At 38.5% G+C, this 21202-nt stretch overlaps 1 protein-coding gene across 3 annotated transcripts; it reads right to left on the minus strand.

Moving 5' to 3' along the window:
• Nucleotides 1-1353: 1353 nt before the first annotated feature.
• Nucleotides 1354-19934, minus strand: NT5DC3 (5'-nucleotidase domain containing 3). Of its 3 annotated transcripts, XM_019474408.1 has the most exons (14): nt 19755-19934; nt 16056-16130; nt 15470-15525; nt 11654-11744; nt 9871-10008; nt 8289-8349; nt 7949-8051; nt 7707-7808; nt 6619-6700; nt 6184-6270; nt 4879-5019; nt 4447-4511; nt 3125-3339; nt 1354-2026 (listed from the first exon to the last, which is right to left on the minus strand). In XM_019474408.1, exons 1-14 carry the CDS (start codon nt 19920-19922, stop codon nt 1971-1973), a joined length of 1440 nt encoding a protein of 479 aa, XP_019329953.1. In that variant the 5' UTR covers nt 19923-19934; the 3' UTR covers nt 1354-1970. The 3 variants fall into 3 exon arrangements, with proteins under 3 accessions (XP_019329953.1, XP_009286657.1, XP_009286656.1); XM_009288382.2 differs by lacking the exon at nt 6184-6270; XM_009288381.1 differs by lacking the exon at nt 1354-2026 and having other exon boundaries at nt 2077-3339.
• Between the last annotated feature and the right edge of the window lie 1268 nt (nt 19935-21202).

Consider the following 21202-nt stretch of genomic DNA (forward strand, 5'->3'; position numbering starts at 1 on the left):
AACAAATGTAAAGAGACACTGCCCTTCAAACACACTCAAAAAAACCTCTTTGAAGTCAGTAACATAACAAGGTTAAAAAAAGTAATGCAGAGAGCATTGAGGTGTAGAGCTCAAGTTCTCCGAAATGGTTATAAAAATGCAAGTCATTTTTAAAAGTTAAATAAGAGCATTCTAGCACTGAAAAATAAATAATACACGTTAAAATTCTCACTTAATTTCATATTCTATATTGTTGGGTTGTTTTAAAGGAACATAACCCTTCCACATAATGTGTTTTTTTTCTCCATGCAATGTTGTTTATTTCAAGAAGTCATGCAATATAAACAAGATTTTACTTCAGCTGGCTTTTGTAACATAGCTTTGTAGAGAAGTCTGATTTGTTAGTTAAGAGAAAGGATGGGGGGGAGGAGGAAATAATCTTGAAACAAGATGTGTATTATGTGGATAACATCACCCAACCCAATTAAACTGTTCCTGCTTAACACAGGAAAATTAGGCAAACAAACTGACTCCTAGCCAGCTTTAAAAGAAGAAACATCAGACAGCTATAACCAACAAAAAAGTACCAAATTCAGTAACGCAGAACTGAATAACATAATACTATTATTTGCTGGTAGTAAGATGAAGACTGTACAGTGGTTTGGGTTTGTTTGGTTTTTTTAAACAGTGCACTGAAACCTCTGGAGCATGAGAGGTGCTACACACATGTAACACCAAGTTCGGTTTTAGCTGAGCATTAGGATTAAGAACTGAAGGCAAATCAGGGATATTTCCATCCCCACATTTCATTATCAAGTTATGCCAAATATTTCTCGCACAGCCCCACCACCAAATCTCCTGATAAAGCCAAACTAACTTCCTGCAAAACTTTATCTTTTTCTTCCAGCAAAACAGCAGAACTGTCAGATGAACTTACTTGTTTCAAGTATATTCATCTGTTTAAATACACACACACACTTCAGGAGCGTTGCACATCAAGTTTGTAACAGGAGCACAAGAAAACCACAAACATAAGATCTATAACCGCCTCTGAGGAGTTCAGACTGATTTCAAGCATACAAGAAAACCGCTTATGAAATTGTGCAGGCTAGATTAGAATGCATTCTTTACTTTGCAAACATGCTTTTAAAAATATGAAAGATAACTGCATATGAAATTCAATACAGGTATTTGCACATAATACAGACAGGTTAAAAAAAACAAACAAGAAAACTTTTGGTCACCAAAAGTTTGTTTACCTGACAATCATGGTAGGAAGCAAGTGATATCCCCAAATGAAGTGAAGAATACCAAATGCTATATATTTTGTTAATTACACACTTTTAAAAACAGAGCCTTAAGATCTATAGCCTCTGAGGAGTTCAGACTGATTTCAAGCATACAAGAAAACCGCTTATGAAATTGTGCAGGCTAGATTAGAATGCATTCTTTACTTTGCAAACATGCTTTTAAAAATATGAAAGATAACTGCATATGAAATTCAATACAGGTATTTGCACATAATACAGACAGGTTAAAAAAAACAAACAAGAAAACTTTTGGTCACCAAAAGTTTGTTTACCTGACAATCATGGTAGGAAGCAAGTGATATCCCCAAATGAAGTGAAGAATACCAAATGCTATATATTTTGTTAATTACACACTTTTAAAAACAGAGCCTTTAATAACTAGAATTTGAAAAATATTAATCATATTATGCCTTCCAAAATGGCTGGGGTGGGAAGCACCAGTTAAAAAAAAAAACATTTCCTTTGGATGCAGAGAAAGGAAAGCATCCTTTTTAAAAAACAACTATATAGCAGTTCTATAAAGTGCCTGTTTGAGGAAACACATCAACAGACGTTTTCCTTGTGCAAAATAAACATTTTTCAGCTCAAATCTTTGGAACATATATGCTACCCAGAGTTTGTGTTCATGCATTACCTATAATTTCAGTAATTCAATAAAACTTCTGATCTGCACCGCCAAAGTTATTTTGATTGATGCAAACTGCCCACCACCTCCAATTCAGCTTTGAGAGCTTGAGCTAAAAAAAATGTCAGAAAACTCTGGTTTTCGTTTTCTCGTTTCTTAATTTTTCAACTCATTTGCCCATTGTGCGTGTTTACTTTTGACTGTAAAAGTCCATTACTGAAGGCTATATGAAATACATTCTCTCTTAGGGAACAGCAAAATCACATTGCATACCACTGTAAGACACTGTTAAAATTTTAAAAAGCAGCATTTAGGCTCAATCTAAAGCCTAACGGAGATCTGTCTCCACTTTGAAATGCAAAATGCACGACCTCTTGAAATGGCTCTATTATCAGAGAGTGGATATTTAAAGTGTTTTAAAACTTGAAGAGAAAGGTGCCTAAAAATTAACAAAAAGGAAGCTGAAGCAGCCCAAGTTACCGCCACTTGCGGTTTTAGGCTCAGGTTCACCTACAGCCAAGCACAGACATTGCAAGAACAGAAACTGCACAGACAGGAGAAAAAGCCCCCATCAGCCTGAGCCCGCCCGTGCTGTAATCACTGCGGTGCAGCAGAGCCACACCAACACTATGCAGCAGTTAGTTCAGTTACAGGTAAGGCTCTAGCTATGGCAGCAAGGAAAATTAGAATGGGTACACCATCCCTCTCAGTCTCACCGTAAACTGGCTACTGTGTATCACTGAATTACTAATACCGGATTTAAGCTCTTCAGTGACAAGATCCATTACAGGCTCCAGCTGGAGTTCTGATCAGGGCCAGAACAGAGAGTATAGGTATTTCTTTGTAAACCACAAGGCTGCAGATCGAAATTTCCAATGAACAAACAAAAACAACCACCCCAGAACACCACCAGTCCCTCCCCTCAAATTTGCCCTCCCTCCCAGCCCACTACTATTTTGGCAGTCCATCATCTCTTCTGTGTGTAAGAGGAGTTTTCACATCTCCGAGCAGGAGTGAAGAAAATGGGCACGATGCTTATAAGAACAAGTATGAATTACATCTAAATCAAGATAACAGATTTGAAGTGACTTAAATAAAATACATGTACATTCAAAAAAAAAAAGAAATGTATTTGCCCATTTTAGGGAGAACAAGTCAAGTGCTTATTTGACCTGAACTGTCTCCTGTAGGAAAGGTATTCTGAATGTACCAGTGCACAGCTGGTCTGACCAGCCAGGAAGTTCATGCTGCAAAGGAGTCCTTCTTGGATAAAACGTGTAATCAGGCTCATAGTTCAAGAGACAACTCAATGATGCCATGTAGATATCCGCAAATCTAGAGAGACGTCTTAGGAAATAAGTTGGATTCTCATCAGTTCTGAATAAGCTTCCAAACTGTGCGTTGAAGAAATTCCTGTTCATCTCCCTGTCCCCAAAAAAAACCAAAAGAGAATGAAGTGAACATACCTGCACACATCTCTCTACCAGCTAGCATCCAGAACCTGAAGCAAGCAGTTCCTATAATCTGTTCTATGCGTTATTCTCTTGCCATTGCACTTCAAACCACTTAAATGCACCACATAAGAAATTTTTGCACATATGTAGCCCAGATCTAGCAATCACAGTAGTGAACAGAAGAGCTTCACACTTCTCCCACTAAAACCAGTGGTAAGTTGGTTCTGACTTCAGAAACATGACATCTCAAGCTTTCCTTTCTAGAGATTGCGAAAGAAGACTTTTGCCTTCATCTAAATCCTAATAACATCCACTTGTCCCAAAGAAAAGACTTTAAAAAAAAAAAAAACGCAAAGATTTGGCTTAATGTACACAAAAAGCTTAAACACATCTAGGAATTAACTTCTGTTATTAGTCACTGCCAACTACCGTTCCCATTTCATTTACTTCCACATTTCTGGGGAAAGTTGCTGGTGGTACAGCTGCTGGCCTTGCCAACTGTGCACTTCGCACACCCTGCATTTAGGGATTGTTCCTTCATGATAGTAGATTTTTAGGAGTTTTAGCCGTATTACCTATCTCTGGGATGAGATGCTAAATCCAGTCCAGTGCAGAGCCCAGTTTCTGCATATTCTAAGATGTATTGTATGTAATCTGAAGAAATCATCTAAAAAAACCTGAAGAAGTGACCTAAGTCTTGATACAGAAACACATTTTTAAATCATGCAGCAGTTAAGCTGTGTAATCAGTAGCGATGGTGACAGCTGAACATAGAGGGACAGGAGAACTAAGATGAGAAGGAAAAGTATTTGATCTGATGTTACCCTTTCATGCAGAAAGCTAACATCTGTTTCAAAAAAGGGGAACAGAGAAGAGGGGTTCATTTGCACAAAGGGTCAGAGGGGAGAAGAGCTGCACAGGTAGAATATTACTTTACACAGATAATTTTAGAAGGTTTGTAACTACCAGGGACTATAAATCAGGGAGGGATAGAAATTCTGAAGAAACCTGTGGGAGATATCACATAGAACACTTGGCTACCATGAAGCATATTGCAAATTCATCTCCCCTGTCTTACCTCATTTCCTTCCTTTCCTTCTTCCATTCTTCTAAAATCATTTGTGAATCAGGATCACGGTGAACCTGGAATGTAAAGTATGGATGACAGGTAACTAAGGATGCCCTGGTAAATGAGCCTTTCCATTAATAAACCCTTATCAGCTAACAGCACAAGAGCAATGCTTCAGAGATCGGTATACAGAAGATACCCACATGCATTTTAAACAACTGAAAGCAGGAATCAATCCAGGCTGACAAGTGGAGGAAGGGAACAAGATTTTAGTAAAACTCTTAATTAACTAGCCACACAAATAATTGCATTTATTTATCTACAGTCAAACTGGTGAACTTCAGTGAGACAGAAAGTACTTGCAACATCAGTGTCCAGCATTTAGAAACTTGGCTGGATCCCTTTGCTATACAGAGCCGATTACACACACACAAAACAAACCTGCATGTGTTCCAGTAATCCTGTCAAGGTTTGCAGCCAGGTCATGGTTTGAATGTACTTCTCTGTGTTCATGATTTTAATCTCCGATCGTAACTCTGGAATAATTGCACCAGTGCGCCAGCCGTGCTTCAGGGTCAAATCCTATTCACCAAGAATTACAAAATACAAGTATTAGTCTTAAAAAGAACTAGTTAAAAGAACTGAAGAATTTGACCATTGTTTATTCCAAAGATGCACTAATTCAATTGCTTCTTATGCATTAGCAGAAATATTAGACAGTGGGACTTAACCGTTCCAATAGGCAATAGAATTTAATTTCAGAGTAAGCTTCAAATCCCACATTTTTAAAGAGAGAGAGAGATAAAGAACACATAAGCACTTGCAAATAAGCACTAATTCATTAGGTTTAAAACAAACAGTAGGAAACTCCTCTTGCAGATGAGACCTCTGCTGCTGTCAGAAGTATCTGGAGGAAACCATGTGTTGGGTTTGTGGTATTTACCCATACACTCAGCTGACAGAAGGGTCCTATCAGGACCCCCAGGCATTCAAGCTCCTCCTGACAAGTACAGGACAAGGCAGCTGCCACCTGTGCTCTTTCTTCCACTGCACCAGAGAAGAACAGAGCTGCCTCCTCCTTCCTTTGGCCCTCAGCCTTCTGAAGCACCTGAACTTACTTTTCTTTTTAAGAGCAGATTGGGGCAAAAATGTTAACATCTGCTGCTGCTGAAACGCGTTACCACTGCTTGGCAGCGGAAAGTCATATCCAGGCATTCATATGCAATCAATTACAAAAGAGTTAAGTGGTGGTCACTTACACTAAAGTAACAGTTAACAGTACATTTGTTCATAAGGTAGTAGGAAAATGCCTGAATAGCAGGGCTACAAACTATAGCAAGATCTCAGGAAAAAAGAAAGTTCACCATTAGTGACAGGAAGATTGCCTCTCCTGCATTCAAAACAGAAGTTCATTCAGCTCTTATTACACTTGGTAGTAAATGTCTGTGTTCACTCTCTGTTACATCTGACACAATCAGTATCTGGATCAGGAACATAAACTCACAGGTTCCTGAGCGCAGTTGGTAAACAAGTTAAATGCTACAAGTCAGGTGGAAAACACGGTCAGCCTTTTACGGCACCAATTTTCTTCCCTGCAAGAAAAGCAATATGGCTTAACTAACAACTCAAATTTTGTTGTATTTGGAAATCTCAAATGAAAGTGTGTTATTTTGAATAACTGGGGAGGAAGAGAGGAAAACAAAAAGCCTCATCTTTTTTCCTATTTTGTAAAAGTAAACTACTTACTGCCAAGTCACTGTAAATGTGATCACCAAAGTAGAGAACCTTAGAGCCCCTCCAGCCAGTAAGCTTCAGAAATTCGTACAAGTTACCCTGCAGAAACAATGACATGTACGTTGTAGTGGCATGCAGCTTGTGCCTTCACAGATATGAAAAAGGAATTTAGTACACCCCTAAAAATATTTTCATATCAAGAATCTTGTCCTCAGTTTATATATTATGAATCCCAAATTTTACAGGCAATTTCAGTAATGCTATCACTTCAAGAGGCAAGTAAACTGCAGACATACAATACCAACAATGAATTTGTACCACTTCAATCATTAGAACAACTGTCTTAAACATATCTACTTTTTAGAAGCCTTTATGATGTTTAAAGAAGCTTGGGATTCTAGGAAATAGGTATTAAATTTGAACTGAAAGAGTTTATTGAAAGCATACCTGTTTGTAAATCTGACCTTTCTGCAGCTTGTGAATTTTGTCCCAAAGCAACACTCCCCTTTCATTCACCTTCCGAAATGGTCTAGAATAAAATTATATACAATTGTTAAATGGCTGTAGAAATTCTGTCACTTTTTAGGAGGAGATTAAAATTTTAATATTAAAAATATTCACCTTTCAAAAGGAATACATGCTCTCTAGCATCTCTATTACATTTTGTAATAGACAGAAAAAGCAAAGCTCCAAAACTTCAGCTTTAGCTACTGAAATGCAATGTATCTATCCAGTATACCTATGATGTTTATAACGGAGTTTGAGAACTGTTAAGAACTAAGGCAGGGGTCCCAGACAGAAGGGAAGAAACTGTGAGTTGCCAGCCACTAAGAAGGAGAGAAGAGAACACAAAAGAAGTGAAGAGGTGTAAAAGTTTTGCCCAATACCTCATTTTGTACAACTGAACAACTGAAGAAGCAGGGGGCAGAGGACTGGGGGCAAGACATACAGCAAAATTCTTTTTAAAATTAAATTAAAAATAGTAAAGGGAAAAAAATCCCACCTCCCTCTATCTCACTTTCAAATCATAAGTGCACATAAAGGAATAGGTCTTTTTCAAGTGTAAGAGTAGTGCATATGCATTATAAATGTGTTTACTTAATTGAACAACTAGTCCAAATACTCCAGTCTGTCAGCCAGTCTGCCCTTTAAATATCACGTATGACTAAACAAAACCAGAAGCAGTGAAAGACATTTCCAGATAGGGGGCTGATTCTGAAAGGCACCAAAATTTCTCACATTTATTAGGAAAGGAACACACTTCAACTTACAAGCTAAGATGTTAAAAACAGCTTCTGTGACCCTAACTCAGTCCAGTAGACCTGTAATAGCTACTGGAACTTTCTTAGGTAAGAAATGGTAAATATTTGGACTTCAGAATTGGGTATTGCTGCATTCTGTAATGACCTTAAACAGGATTTCATCAAATATGATTTCATTTTACATTGCATTCAAACTAAAATATTTCATAACACGCTCTATAGCCTTATATGGAATAAGCTGCTTGAATCATTCTTTACTGACTAAATACCCACCTTCGCTTATCGTTGAAAAAGTTTGGCTTATCAGCCTGTACAATGACCACATCAAAGAGATCCCTCCAGTCCTTGCCAACTATGAACTTCATGCCTTTGTCCCTAAAAAGGACGGAGAGGTATTAACAGTGAAGCATAACAGAAGTGCAGTTATCTATGCAATATAATGAATTACATTCGAGAACCTCATCCTCCCCATCCTATAAAATGTATAGTCGAACAGCAAACAACTGATCCCTTACACGAAGCTGCTGGGACTGTTTGTGATGAGAAACATCTTCTTGCCATGATCAGCCAACTTTGCTAACACCGCACGAGTTTGTTCGGCATAGCAGATGTATGTCTCTGTGAGGATTGGGGAAAATACAGTATTAATTGAAAAAGTTTTTCCACAAGAATTTTCTCTGCATTCAACCAAGGGTTCCAAACATGAGGTTATACTTAACAAAGGCACCTTAGACAACTGGAAATAACTCTTTCAAGGTTTAAAATTTAGAATTTATCATCTTAAATAAGGAAGCCAGAAAGATCATTATACTATCAGTGAAAAAAGCTTTGATAGATGATCTCAATAGTACTTACCAATATCTGCTTCAATTGCTCTGTACATTATTCCTTTGATGTGGACATCCCTGATTGCATCCTGTCAGGAAAGCAACAGACCACTAAAGAACTGAAAAATCTTTTCAAGTATAAAAACCCTGCTCACTGCATAGCAGTAGTAATTTGTTTTTAAAACAATTCCTTTCTCTGAATTACACTTTCAACTTTACAGAAATGCCATGTGATATTCATTTTATACACATATGTCACCACTAGACAAAGAATAAGCCTGTACTCCAAGAAACTAACTTCGTATTTTTGAGAAGTACAAAACTGTATAGCACAGGGGCTGTTTTACATAACAACTGTGAAAATGAGCTCAGATGGGTGAAGTGGGGTGAAAGCCCTCTGCAGAAGCAGAGTCACCACAGATTTCCAGTGACCTTTGGAGCAGAACACATTCCTTTCCTCTTAAAAAAAAAAAAACCAAAACCCACACTTTAAGTCAGATTTTAGATTATGATCACTCACAAATACCCTGGCTATTTAAAAGAGAAAGTTATGAACAGATGAAAGAAGCTAAATGCTTAAGCAAAGTACCCATAAGGCACTCTGAAGGCATTTGGCAGCTCTCCTGAGCCAGCTCTGCACCAGACCGCTTTGTTTAGGACAGTGGTACTGCCATTTTGGTGCTTACATGGAGTATGTCCTAAAAATCCTCAAACATGCCGCTGTAGGGCTTCCAAAATGTTGGTAATGCTGAGTATTACAGTACAGAAGTTTCTACAAACACTTCAGCACAAACGACAAGAACTAGCCTTCTGACTCTATGTAATGATAGGCAGAAGGGAAAATTACTCTGGAGGTCAAAAGTTTCTTAAAACCCATCTGATCTACTTGAGAAAGTGAGAAATTCAACATTCAGGTGCATCACATATGCTGAACAACTACACAAGTTTAATACATGTCAACAAGGGGCCAGGAAAAGGTTTTGGATGGAAAGCTTGTGCAGACAAATACCATCAACTTGGGCATGACCTCTTCCGTTCTTAAATAACCATGACATAATCTTATCTCCTCTGCAGGATATATCCTGAGGAATCAAGAGGGTCAAATTACTCTAGTCATCATTACTAGATTTTTTTGGAGGAGGAAGAGAGGGAAAACAGGCAGAATAGATACGCCAAAAGGAAGAGACAGCAAATGATCGTATACTAGTGAAGATACAGGAGCAGTACAGCTGAAAGCTCCAAACTGGAATTCCCTATAGCCTTTTACAACTCCTGCTAGTGAGAAAAGTATACCTTTAATAACAATCAAAAGAAGCTTTATCGACATACAAGAGCTTTTTCACTTCTCCCTATCCACCCCTCAAACCTACAAAAAGAGCAACAGCCCTAGAATGTCAGATTTAAAACAAATTTCAAATTATCCTGTTTCCTTTCCAAGGTCTACCTTCATTTTACTTATGTTTTTATGGTTGTATAGCAATAATTACTCTATACAAAACCTTAAATTGAGGTATTTCACTGGAGCTGCCGCAACAGGTTGAAGCTCCCTGAAGTGCTCACAGAGAAGACACACAAATGTAGAGGTTTACCTAAATCTTCAAAGCTAGTACCTTGACATCTTTGTACAGATGAACAGGCTCATAGTCTATGTTGTTTTTCAGAAAATACTCATTCACACAAGAAAGGAGCGTCATTTCTGGCAAGGAAAATATATCCATGAATTGCTTCATTGTATTTCCTTGTGAGCTCTACAGGGATGGGAAGAAGAAAGAAGAAAAAGGTCAGGCATTTCTCAGATTAAAACATTCATTCATTCAGTATAAACACTTCAGCTTAGTGCAGATATTCAGCTTTTGCCATCACTGTTCACATTGCTGTAGTTTTTTTTTTTTTTGAACTAAGACTTTCAATAAAATAACTCCAACAAAAGTGTTGGCTTTATTTTAAGAATTAATCATGACTTATTACTCTTAAGAGCAGTATTTTAATTCATAAACAAATAAAAGACAGCACTCAAGTAAAAGTCAAGAGAAGGACTTAAGCCTTCACTGGAAGTCTGCACTTCTATAAAGAGGCACTGGATATTGTGATGGGGGTGAAAGTTGTTATTTGTTGTTTTGTGGTTTTTTTTAAATAAGTAGAGCATTGATTAGGACTACAAAGCAATTTACCCTCTTGAAAAGTGATAAGAAGTTGTAAGAATCTAAAATAACTAATGCAGTAACAGAGGAAAAGATTTCTAGTCTGCAAAAGCTGTAACTATAGTTAAGTTTCACAAAAGTAGACAATCTCATCATACAAGAGCAAATACAAACCAAGTACTTCTCAAGAAGAAGAGAGGTAAAGCAACAAGCTCAAGAGCACACCAGTCAAGATCACAGAAACAGAGAATGGTTGAGGTTGGAAGGGACCTCTGGAGGTCATCTTGTCCAACCCCCTTGCTCAAGTGTGGCCACCTAAAGCCAGCTGCCCAGGACCTTGTCCAGATGGCTTCTGAATCTCCAAAGATGGAGACTCCATAAGCTTCCTGGGCAACCAACCCACACCAGTGCTCAGTCACCCTCACAGGAAAGGAAGTGTTTCCTGATGTTCAGAGGAAGCCGCCTGTGTTTCAGTTTGTGCCCACGGCCTCTTATCCTGTCACTGTCCTTTCCAAGATCAAAGAAAGCATAGACCTGCAGAGACCAAGGCATCCCACAGGGAACGCCAGGGCGATATTCAGAACTGCTGCAGAGACCAGATTTGGGAATTCTAAGTTCAGCTCCTTAAAATAAGAACAAGCGCGAGAACAACAAAATGCTCCACAGCACAAAGAAGGGCCTTTCACGTCAACACGGAATTAAGATGCATAAGTAAAAGGGGTTTGGGAAAGAGGAAGGAACCTACCAGCAAGAAGATCAACTTTCCCCACAAAGTCAAATCCTAAACTTAAAAGCTTTATCTTTTATCATTCATCTTTTGTCAAATCCTCTTAGTGTCACTCTGCCAGCTTGTATTGCAAGAGATGCCTCCATACATTTACTTGCTGCTACATAAGCTAAGCCATTAGACCACCTGGAAGAAGTACATAGCTGGGGTAAGGTACCAGATATGGTTCATTTCCCAGCCTTTATCAGATTTGCTGTGCAACATTGAGCAAGTCACTTGATTTTTCTATGTTCTGCTTCTCTGTCTGTATGACTAGGCAAGGGACAGTGAAAGAAGAAACTACAGCAAGTGGGAGAAAGAAAAGATATTTGTCACTTTAGAGGGCAAACTTCACATCTAGCACTGTAAGTCAATCGTGTATTGAGAAAATATAACTGCTAGTAAGAACAAGAACAAAATGTAGACACCGCTACCCCCACCCCCCAAAAAAATAAATCATTTTTAAATAGCAGTTTGTGGTTTTACCTTTCCATAAAAGTCACTCATTTGTTCTAAAGGGACATGGGAACCATCATACATTGCAATGACTTCTTCATCTGGGACAACACTGAGGCCTCTGGAAAACAACATCAGCTTTAGTTCAAAAGTCAGATTAAAATTTTCAAGTAATTACCGGATGGAAGTCTGACAGACTAACACTTAGATCTGGAGCTTATTAAAATACTAATAATGTCATAGCAACACTTTAGTCTAAGTTAAAACAGCATCATCTTTCCTTACGGAACAAGTAACATTTTAACAGGCTGACGCACACAGAACACATTCCAATTTTAAGTCCTTTTTACTGTCTTATGGGAAAAGAGCTAATTAGTCTCCATTGAAACTATGCCTCAAGGGTTTGTAAGAAGTAGCTAGAGCTTCCAGTTTCTTAACACAAAGTAATTCCTCACTCCACCTTTGTTTCATACAGCACTGATGATGTGATAGTGTTTAAACCAGATTATTCTGCAGCATGACCTTGAAGATTCAAGGGAAAGACAGACATACATAACCTTTAACTAAATAAGAATTTCTTTTAAACTGTATCAACAGTTCAGTTTCCCAAAATTTAAGATTACTTGAAGGATCGTTGACAAGTATTTAAAGTATAAAAATGTAACAACAAATGGAGAAGGAGACATCATCTCTCCCCAGAGTTTCTTTATCAACTATTAAGAGATTAAAGGCTTTGTTTTGGTTTTGAATGTTCACAGTATCAAGCATCTTGCACTAAAGCATCTAAAACACTGCAGGCAGGCAAACATCCTCAGCAGAGGACACAGAAGTGTTGAGGTTTTGCTTAAGATTAAAGAACACAAATGAAAACCAGATCATCTGGTCCCTTTTTTCCAAGCCTACTTATGGTGCTTTGCAGCCTTGTAAGACAGACAGTTATTCCAGTGTCTCCCTTTCTGGGTCTTACCCTGAAGTGTTGTGAGACATTAAAAAATAAATAAATTAATTAATTAATAAGCCTAGCACTTTCAGTGTTTAGTGTCCAACACCAGCTTTGCAGTAGAAGGGCATGATACATGAACTTCCTCAGGGCTGCTACAGTAGCAGAGTCCCCCATTAACTAGTTTCTTTACTGCACTTCTCAATGCTACATCGGCTTGGGCATAGCTCTGTGCTACTGCTGGCAGGACTCCAGCATTCAAGTTCGTATTGTGCACCAACAAGGCAGATTATTTGGTTTTGTAACATACAGAGTTCATCGTCACCCACTCCACAGCAGGAAACACAAAGAAATGCAACCAAACTGTTAAACACATACCAAGTAATACAATCAGAATTAAGAAGGACTGACTCATCTTCTAGTCTGCAGACAGCTATGCCAAGTGGTATCTGAATACTGCTAAAGAAAACGCTTGTAGATCAGGAGCTACTTAAGCACAAATCAGGAGAGGACAATAGATACATGTGAAATCCAGAGAGGAGAGACGACGACCGTGTAAGCAAAGCTGTACATTAGTTTTACCAAAAGACCCATAGTCTTGACACAGTTCACAGTCCAGCTGAATAACTACAAAGTTTATTTTATTCCACTCACAGCATGGACAGATGGCACTAAAAGCATCACAGTTCACCTACAGCAGTGCTCCCATTGCTGCTCTTGGAGATGTGCATTGTTAGAGGGATACCAGAATTGCTTACACCTCTCAGTGCAAATAAGGCTGTACACTTGGGCAAGTCCTGCTACTTTCAGTGGTATAATTGTCCTACACACGTACAGAGCACGTGGAAGGTTAAAACTAAGAACTACAGACACACAGCAACTGACAGCAAAGCTCAGTGTTGGTATAGAAGAGAAAGGTAATCTTATTTTAAACAAAATTAAGAGAAAACATTGAGTGAAATGGTAGCTTTCACTGCCTCCCTCACACACACTCAGAAGCGCCAAGACATGTGGCCTAGCAGTCTGTCCAGAATTACCAAGACGTGTGGCCTAGCAGTCTGTCCAGAATTACTTTGGGTGATGCAGAGAACAAGGGATGCCAGCTCTTCAACAAATCTCAACACCTCTCTAGAGTTTTCTTGATCAGTCATCACATGCTGCCTTTGGATGTGCCTTTTGTACTAGAGGGTGACAGCAACTGTGATCTTCTGCCTCTTCATTCTGTCCCGCTCTGAGTCACAAAGCAACACTGCTGATGGACTCACCACCCATTTGCCTTCTCGTCTAGGTCACTATACAGTTCCAGTCATACCATTGTTCTTCCTGACATCTTCTCTCAAAGCCTTCAGCCTCTTTTTTGCTCCTTCCACCCCCATAAGGCCATTTGGAGAAAAAGCATACAGATGTGACAATATCTTGGTGACCAACTGATCCAGGTACCACCAACACACGCCACCCTTTTGTCCCTTCTATCAACATTTCTTCTGGTATTCTCACACATACACGTTTCCATTCATACCAATCTTAGTATTTCTATTACCTACCTCTACAGATAAATGTACCTTTGATTACATCACCTAGCCTTTAATCTAGCAAACTAGCATTTTTCACAGTGAAAAATGTGAAAATATGACAGCCTTTTTAAATTAATCTTACAAGCAGCGACCTTCACTCTGAGTTCCCCGGTTCCCTCCTAGTCCTGCATAAATGATTCCTTCGAAAACCACAGGAACAGGTTTTGTCAGTTGAAATATACAATGATTATTCTATATCAGCTTGTATAAAACAAAAGGTATGACGTTTCACTTGGACTCTGATGATACACATAGAGCACACATTGTTTTGGCAGCTTTAGACAGCCACTACGTTGACAGTATGAGCCTAATGCTGGACCCATGCCATCTTCTTTCCTCTTTCACTTTTCTTCCCTTCCTTTCCCCTCTCCCAAAGGGCCTCTCACACTAAGTCAAAAAAGAACAGATCAATGACTAAGGCTGAATCATCTACCTATCTGCCCACCTGGCAAACAAAAAGAAGTAATGAGCGCATTATCATCACTTCATACTACCATACACAGTTCCATGCTAGCCCCCATAGTGCATCACTTCAAGGTTGCATTATCTTTTGGCCCCAAAAGAAAACTTTTTGTCCAATGACATTAAGAAAGGTGCTCAGGCTTGTTGTTTAATTTAAAATATGGTACCAAGTGTGGTGTTCATGTCAGTCAAATGTGTACTGCTTCATTATAGCAAACTGAGCCATACTAAAAACTGTCCTGTCAAAGATCACATACAGTAAGTCAATACCACGTAACAAAGCACGCACAGAGATCACCAATGAATTCAGTCAACTGAATTCACCATCAATTCAGTCAACTGAAAAAGGGTCAGGCTGTGCAGACACAAAGCAGTTGTGCTCCAACCACATCATGCTTGCAGAATGATATGTCCCAACTTAAAACGTCTGTGCAAATACAGGACGACCTCTCAAGCGTCTCTGCAACCACACCAAAGTCATTCTAACAGGCACTCTGTGACAATTATTTACACAGAAAGCAACAGCGGAGAAGTCATCAGTGTATTTTTAGATGTCTTTCAGCACAATTTAACAGCCGGAAACAAAGTGAGTCAACACTATGTGACCAACCAGCTTGCCAACTTCCCCAGCTCTGAACTGGAGAATCAGCTGTACTGTACCAGTCAGTAAACATGTGCGCATGTCTGTGTGTACACACAGAGGTGCAGAGAAACCCCCTTCCAGTAAGACTGCAATATTCATTCATGTCGTGCTTTTTTCAGTGCACCGTTCCTGATATGAACTTAAGAAGTACACTAATAAATGCAATTAAGAGATTCAAAATACAAGAGTATACATTTTTATTATAAATAGGAAATAATTTTACCTACCTGTAAACTGTTCCCAGCTGAATATAATGAAAAGCATCGATCTTCATTAATAATGCCTTTGGGGGAGGGGGGAGATTAAAAAAATCAGTTTTTATCACATCGACTATTTGACAGGAAATTATACAAATCAAAGCAACTTTATCTATAATCTTTCTGTCTCAAGAACACCTGAGCACCTTCACTTCAACTTCCTTCATAGCTTCCAAAATACTTTATCAATAACTTTTACCTAGCGCTTGCCAAATCACCAAGGAAACATTGTCCAGTGACCTGAGCTAGGTCATGAAGAAATATCTTTTCCTACTAGCAGATGCCTGCTTAGGTTTATTCTGTTGCACTCTAAGTTGTCTTTCTCCCTCCCCCTGCCCACCATGAGAACAAAAGACCCAAAACACTTTATACTTAAGAGCTATATAAAAAAAAAAAAGTAAAATAAAAAAAAAAAATCAAGCTTGCCATGAAAGAGAAAAAAAAGTATGAAACAAAATCCTTGCATGTTAACACTGGTCGACTTAAAAGCCCTATTTATTTTCTTTGGCTAGGTTCTCAGCACTACATAACTCATCACAAAGTTATTTATACATACCCGGTGCACATCATAATGAAGTCCTCTGATTGCAAAATTGGGATCATAATCATATTTTCTTATTTCTGCAGGATACTAAGAAAAGATAGCAATGATTTGATTTTAAATCCGTAACAAAAACAAATAAAAAATTGTTTCTGCAGAATTTTAAAAGCTAAGTTTTCTATGCTTCTCATTTTCACTAGTCATTAAAAGAGGCTTTTTGATAGGTTGGTGAGATTTGCAGGAACATATGTACAGTGCAAGACAAGTCGAACGTTTTTCCAAAATCCAAGGTCAACATTTTAAATTTAAGTCAAGCACAGTACCTGAAGTTGGACATCCAGGTACTCTGTAGTGGTCAGCTTTGAACATTAGCCTCTTGTTCAAAAAGTTATTTTAACATATGCACCTTTGAAAACAAACTAAATTTTATTAACTTCCTAAAATTTAATAGCTGGGTTGCCTTGCATTGTGAAGTGTCACCAAGAAACAGACTATACAAACACAGTTTCTAACTCAACCTTCTAGCTAGAAGCCCAAGAATATTGCCTGATTTACAGAGATACCTGAACTTTACTGCTCACTTCTATTGACAGAAAAATCAATACGATATCATCTATATTAACAGGAGCAAAAAAGTCTCTGGCATTTTCAAGAAAGAAGCACAGCTACCTGTTTTGACTCCCTAAGTGTAGATCATACTCCTGGTCTTAGATTGTCCTGTTTGAAATGTAGACCCCAGAGGTGCTTAAACATACAGTGCACTGCAAACACAGGAGGGAGGGAGCGAGGGAGGAATTCACAACAGCTAATGTTAGAGGACCCTGGCTTCTCCAGGTAGCAGGGACTTTCCCCAAGGTACAGTGCATCACAAAGATCAGATTCTGAAAGCAAGTTACATTTAAGTTGATTAAACACCACCAGGGTGAGTCACTTCAGGAGAACACCACAGTGACCCAACTGTATTTACCCTGGACAGCATTTGTAACACCTTGGTGTTTAGAGATGCACGCGAATTGAATGTCTGTGTCATGTATTCTTTCCTCAGGTTGCTTATAGATAGCATAGGTAGCTCAGACCACCTATTAGAGAGTTTTCTAACATTTTTCAGTACAAGCCCATTCTCAGTCAACTATAATTTTGTCCTGCTTTAAGCATAGGTTAGCCGTGAAAAAAAATGTTACGTGTGTGCCTTGGGCTAAGGGTTTCGTTCATTTGTTCTTAAAAGGTAAAATGCTTCAGTCATTTCTGACAAGGCCTGAGAAAACTATCATTTCTTTGATTAACCAACTGAAAGGTGATCCTTCATTTTCCTCCCACAGGCTACAGCAGCCTTAGAACTTGCATTTGTCAAGTTCTAAGACGCATTTGACATCTCAGGCGCATTCTCCACCTTCTCAACAACAGTCTCCATACGTATATGGCTAATTTATAAGCCTTCAGGGGAAAAAAGTAGATTACACAGCTTCAGCAGAGGCTCTAGCTATTCTTACAAAAAAATAAATAAATCGCAATTTCTCCACAAAGTTTTTATCTATGCTGAAGAGGACTTGCTCTGCAACTGCTGTAGATTGTACTTGTATTGAGCACAGGCATCTACAGTTAAAGAAAATAGTCTTTTCTCCTAACTTCTGAACTATCATCCCTACCACCACTTCCAGAAAACATGGGGGAGGCTACTGATCCGAATGAAGAACAGCACCAAAAGCCTACAGATGCGTTGGGAAGATGTATAGATTTGGCCAGGGAACATAAAGCAGAAAAGGAGACAAGGGAAAACATCAGGGACTGATACAGAATGTGATTAATTAAAAACTACCATGTACCACGCATGCCTCAAAGCAGCCACATCAAGCATGAACAAGGAAATTTATTTCTGACTTTTTCAAATTTCTGCATGCTTGACTTTCCTACTTCAATTTATTCTGCTAGAAGGCTGTCTTTTTGCATGCATGCCAGTACGTATGAGAAAAAGATTGAGCCTATCTCGGCACACAAATCAAAGCTTCCTTACAAGCCAAACAAAATAATGATAAAAATTACACTGTTTGCTTACCCCACTCTTGGTAGGGATAGATATATCTGGACTGAAACAACAGTCCAGATAAGGTGGCGCAAGGCCTGTACATTAGGAAAGAAAGAAACCCAAGAGCAAGAGTTTACATTCAACACCTGCTGCCACCTCCAAGATTAGCATTAAATTGATGTTTATTCTCTTGGACACACTTCAAAATTCCTTGCTTCCTACACTGTATTTTGCAATTTCTGATTAATTACCTTACACTGCCACAACCAAAACTGGCCATCTTTTAGGTTAACTATGACAGTCATAATGGGCAATACTATCTAGAAGCTTTTTCAAATGTTAAAGGCAAGAAAAACATTAACAGTATAAGCAGCTACAGAGATAGCATTAATAAAAACTGTTGTCCCCCAACAAATTCCAACAGGAGAGGATATATTTCAATAAGTTGTCTCAAAAAGTAATTACAGCTTCATTTATTAGAACTCAAGATATTTTAATTGAGACAAACTGGAAAGTTATTACTGCTTGAATTCATTCAAATAGTAAAGACAGATCACCGGTTTAATTATTGTCTACAAGAATTAATCTTGACTCCTATGGTAATGTTGATTTTGCAAGAGCCAGGTAGCTTTATTAAAGTGTATTTACACATTCTACAGAAATTGCTAACAAGACATGCCAAAATCTTAGGGGGATCAAGTTGTATATGCTTGTAGCGCCCATGAAGTTTTGTTTGTTCTTCCAGGGATATTTATAGATTTTTTTATATATAGCTCCTAACCTTTAGATTCAAATATGAAAGTAGAGTAACACCACCCATTCAGATTTAGGCTATATAAAATACACAAGCAGTTTTATTAATAAAGTTACTCTGTGGGCTTTTTGTCTTTTATTTTCCTGCAAGTCCTACAGTTCAATAAACTTTGCCTCTTTCAGTCCACGTCTTCTTCAATCTTTTTCCCCGCAATACCTTCAGTTTCCCAAGTCACCCATCTGCCCCCCAGCTTTCGGACACACAGTAACTTCTCCCATCCCCAAACTACGCAACACCCAGCTCCAAGTTGCTTGGATGTCAACTGGCCACTGATGCAAACACGCTGCTTGGTAAGGCGACAGGGCAGTGCTCGCTCTTAGGGGACTACTGAGCTGAACACTTAACTTGGGTGTCTCTTGTATCCAGCCTCTGATTACAGTGTCACTACACACGCTGCCCCTTCAGCTAACTCAGCTGAAACGCCAGGCACATACAGAGCACCTCGCAAGCACACAGCGCAATCAAAGACCTCATAAGAAGTCAGGCTAAAAATATTCCACATGGAAATTGATCACTGCACTCACAGCAATGCATACAACACAGTAACAGTAACTCTTAAGCCTCTTATCTATTAGAGTAACTCCAATAATTGACAATCAGGAAAACCCAAAAACACCACCCCACCACCACCAAATTGAAAAATAAAACAAATAAAACTCTATTCCTTAACAGTTGTCAGATTGCACTCTGCTCAAAACTGCAGCTGAGAATAAACTAGGACTTCTGTGGTTCATATGTAGCCATTGTACAAAATGTGTTATAAGGGAGCCAAGCTAGGACTGAGGCATGAAAAGATGAGTTATGCTCCTCTCAGTTAGAAATTATTTATTATACTCTTTATTCGTAAGTTCATTGTTATTCCATTAATTTTACTTACCCGATGCTCATTAATAAGAAGATCTCGAGCAGCATTGAAGATCAGCGTGTGCAGATGTTTAGAATAAAAGACCAATGTGTAGTCATAATCAAAACCATAAATCTCAATGTCTGACAGGCTCATTTCATTGTTTGAAAAAATAGCATCCGGATTCAGCATGTTACTCATAATTGAAGGAACCAACTCTGGGAACAGGGGAGAGAGAAAAAGAGTTATACCACTTTGTAGTTTTATTTAAATAAATACATATAAATCCATTAGCAATTTCTAAATATAGATAAATGATGATGGAAACTATCAAACTAACTCACACTAACCAGCTAATCCTTAACAATATGATGCTATTGAAAACGCTGTCCCTAACTTGTCTTGGTGACCCATAGTTTTTATTTGAAGCACACTTTTCTCTGCACAGTTCAAGTAGGAGAGAAGATGCATTTCAGCATCTTGCTGAGAGCGCCCCAGACTCAATACATATAATTTTTTGCTAACTCCGTTAACACATTTATTACTGCTTTTGAAAATGAACTTTGGAGCTGGAGGAGGATATTATTATTATTCTAGGAGCCTTGTCTTCTCCTCCCATTATTTGGTCCAGCTTCTGCCCCAGAAGCAGAACTGACATTGTTTTAATTTCACATTGCTTTAATTTCTTTTGCTTCACCATTCCAAGGTTACCACATTACTCAATTTCAACTCAAATAAGTAAACTTTAAGTGATTGCCATACTTTCCAAACAAGTTACATACACATTGCTATGCTTATTAACCTTCTAGCAAGTCAGGAAACCAAAAATATTCTGCTTATTCTCTACACACATGTACCTAGTGTGTGTAAATCACTTCCATTTTTAAGGGTATATTTCTCTTGATATTTGTTTGAAAAGTACACTGAGAAGTTAAGACCACTTACATAGAGCCATAACATATTAAGTAACTTTAGGACCAACACCAACGTCAGTATTAAGGATGTTCGTATTTCTTGTTTAGAAAACTTGGAAGAGCAACATTAGGAGGCTAAAAGCTACCATCATGGAAGCATAAAACATAAGCATGTTTTCCTTCCTTTCCTTCCCATACACTATCTTTATAATCCAGACTTCCTTACTAGTGGAAAAAAGAGGAGCTTTCATCTTCAATCTGTGCTTGGAGGGGTGAGTTTAAAGTGAATATGCTTTGTTTGGTTACTTTCTACATATAAGTCTAGAAGGAATTGGTCAAGCTTATCTCAACACCTTCAGCTCTGAGGACAGATACACTACGCGCTCCACCATGGGAGGAAACCATCTCAACAAGGCAGGTAGGTGTGGGGACTCCAGATCTGTTAGACAGATAGTGCTCCATTTTGAAAACTCTGGCCAACTCATAGAAAGGGAAATAACATTTCTTTTGTAAAAGCAATGCCTTAGACTGCTACACAGTTGACAGGCAGATACAATAAGAAACATA

The sequence above is a fragment of the Aptenodytes forsteri genome, unplaced genomic scaffold, assembly GCF_000699145.1.
Source record: "Aptenodytes forsteri isolate BGI_AS27 unplaced genomic scaffold, ASM69914v1 Scaffold56, whole genome shotgun sequence".
Taxonomy (NCBI): Eukaryota; Metazoa; Chordata; class Aves; order Sphenisciformes; family Spheniscidae; genus Aptenodytes; species Aptenodytes forsteri.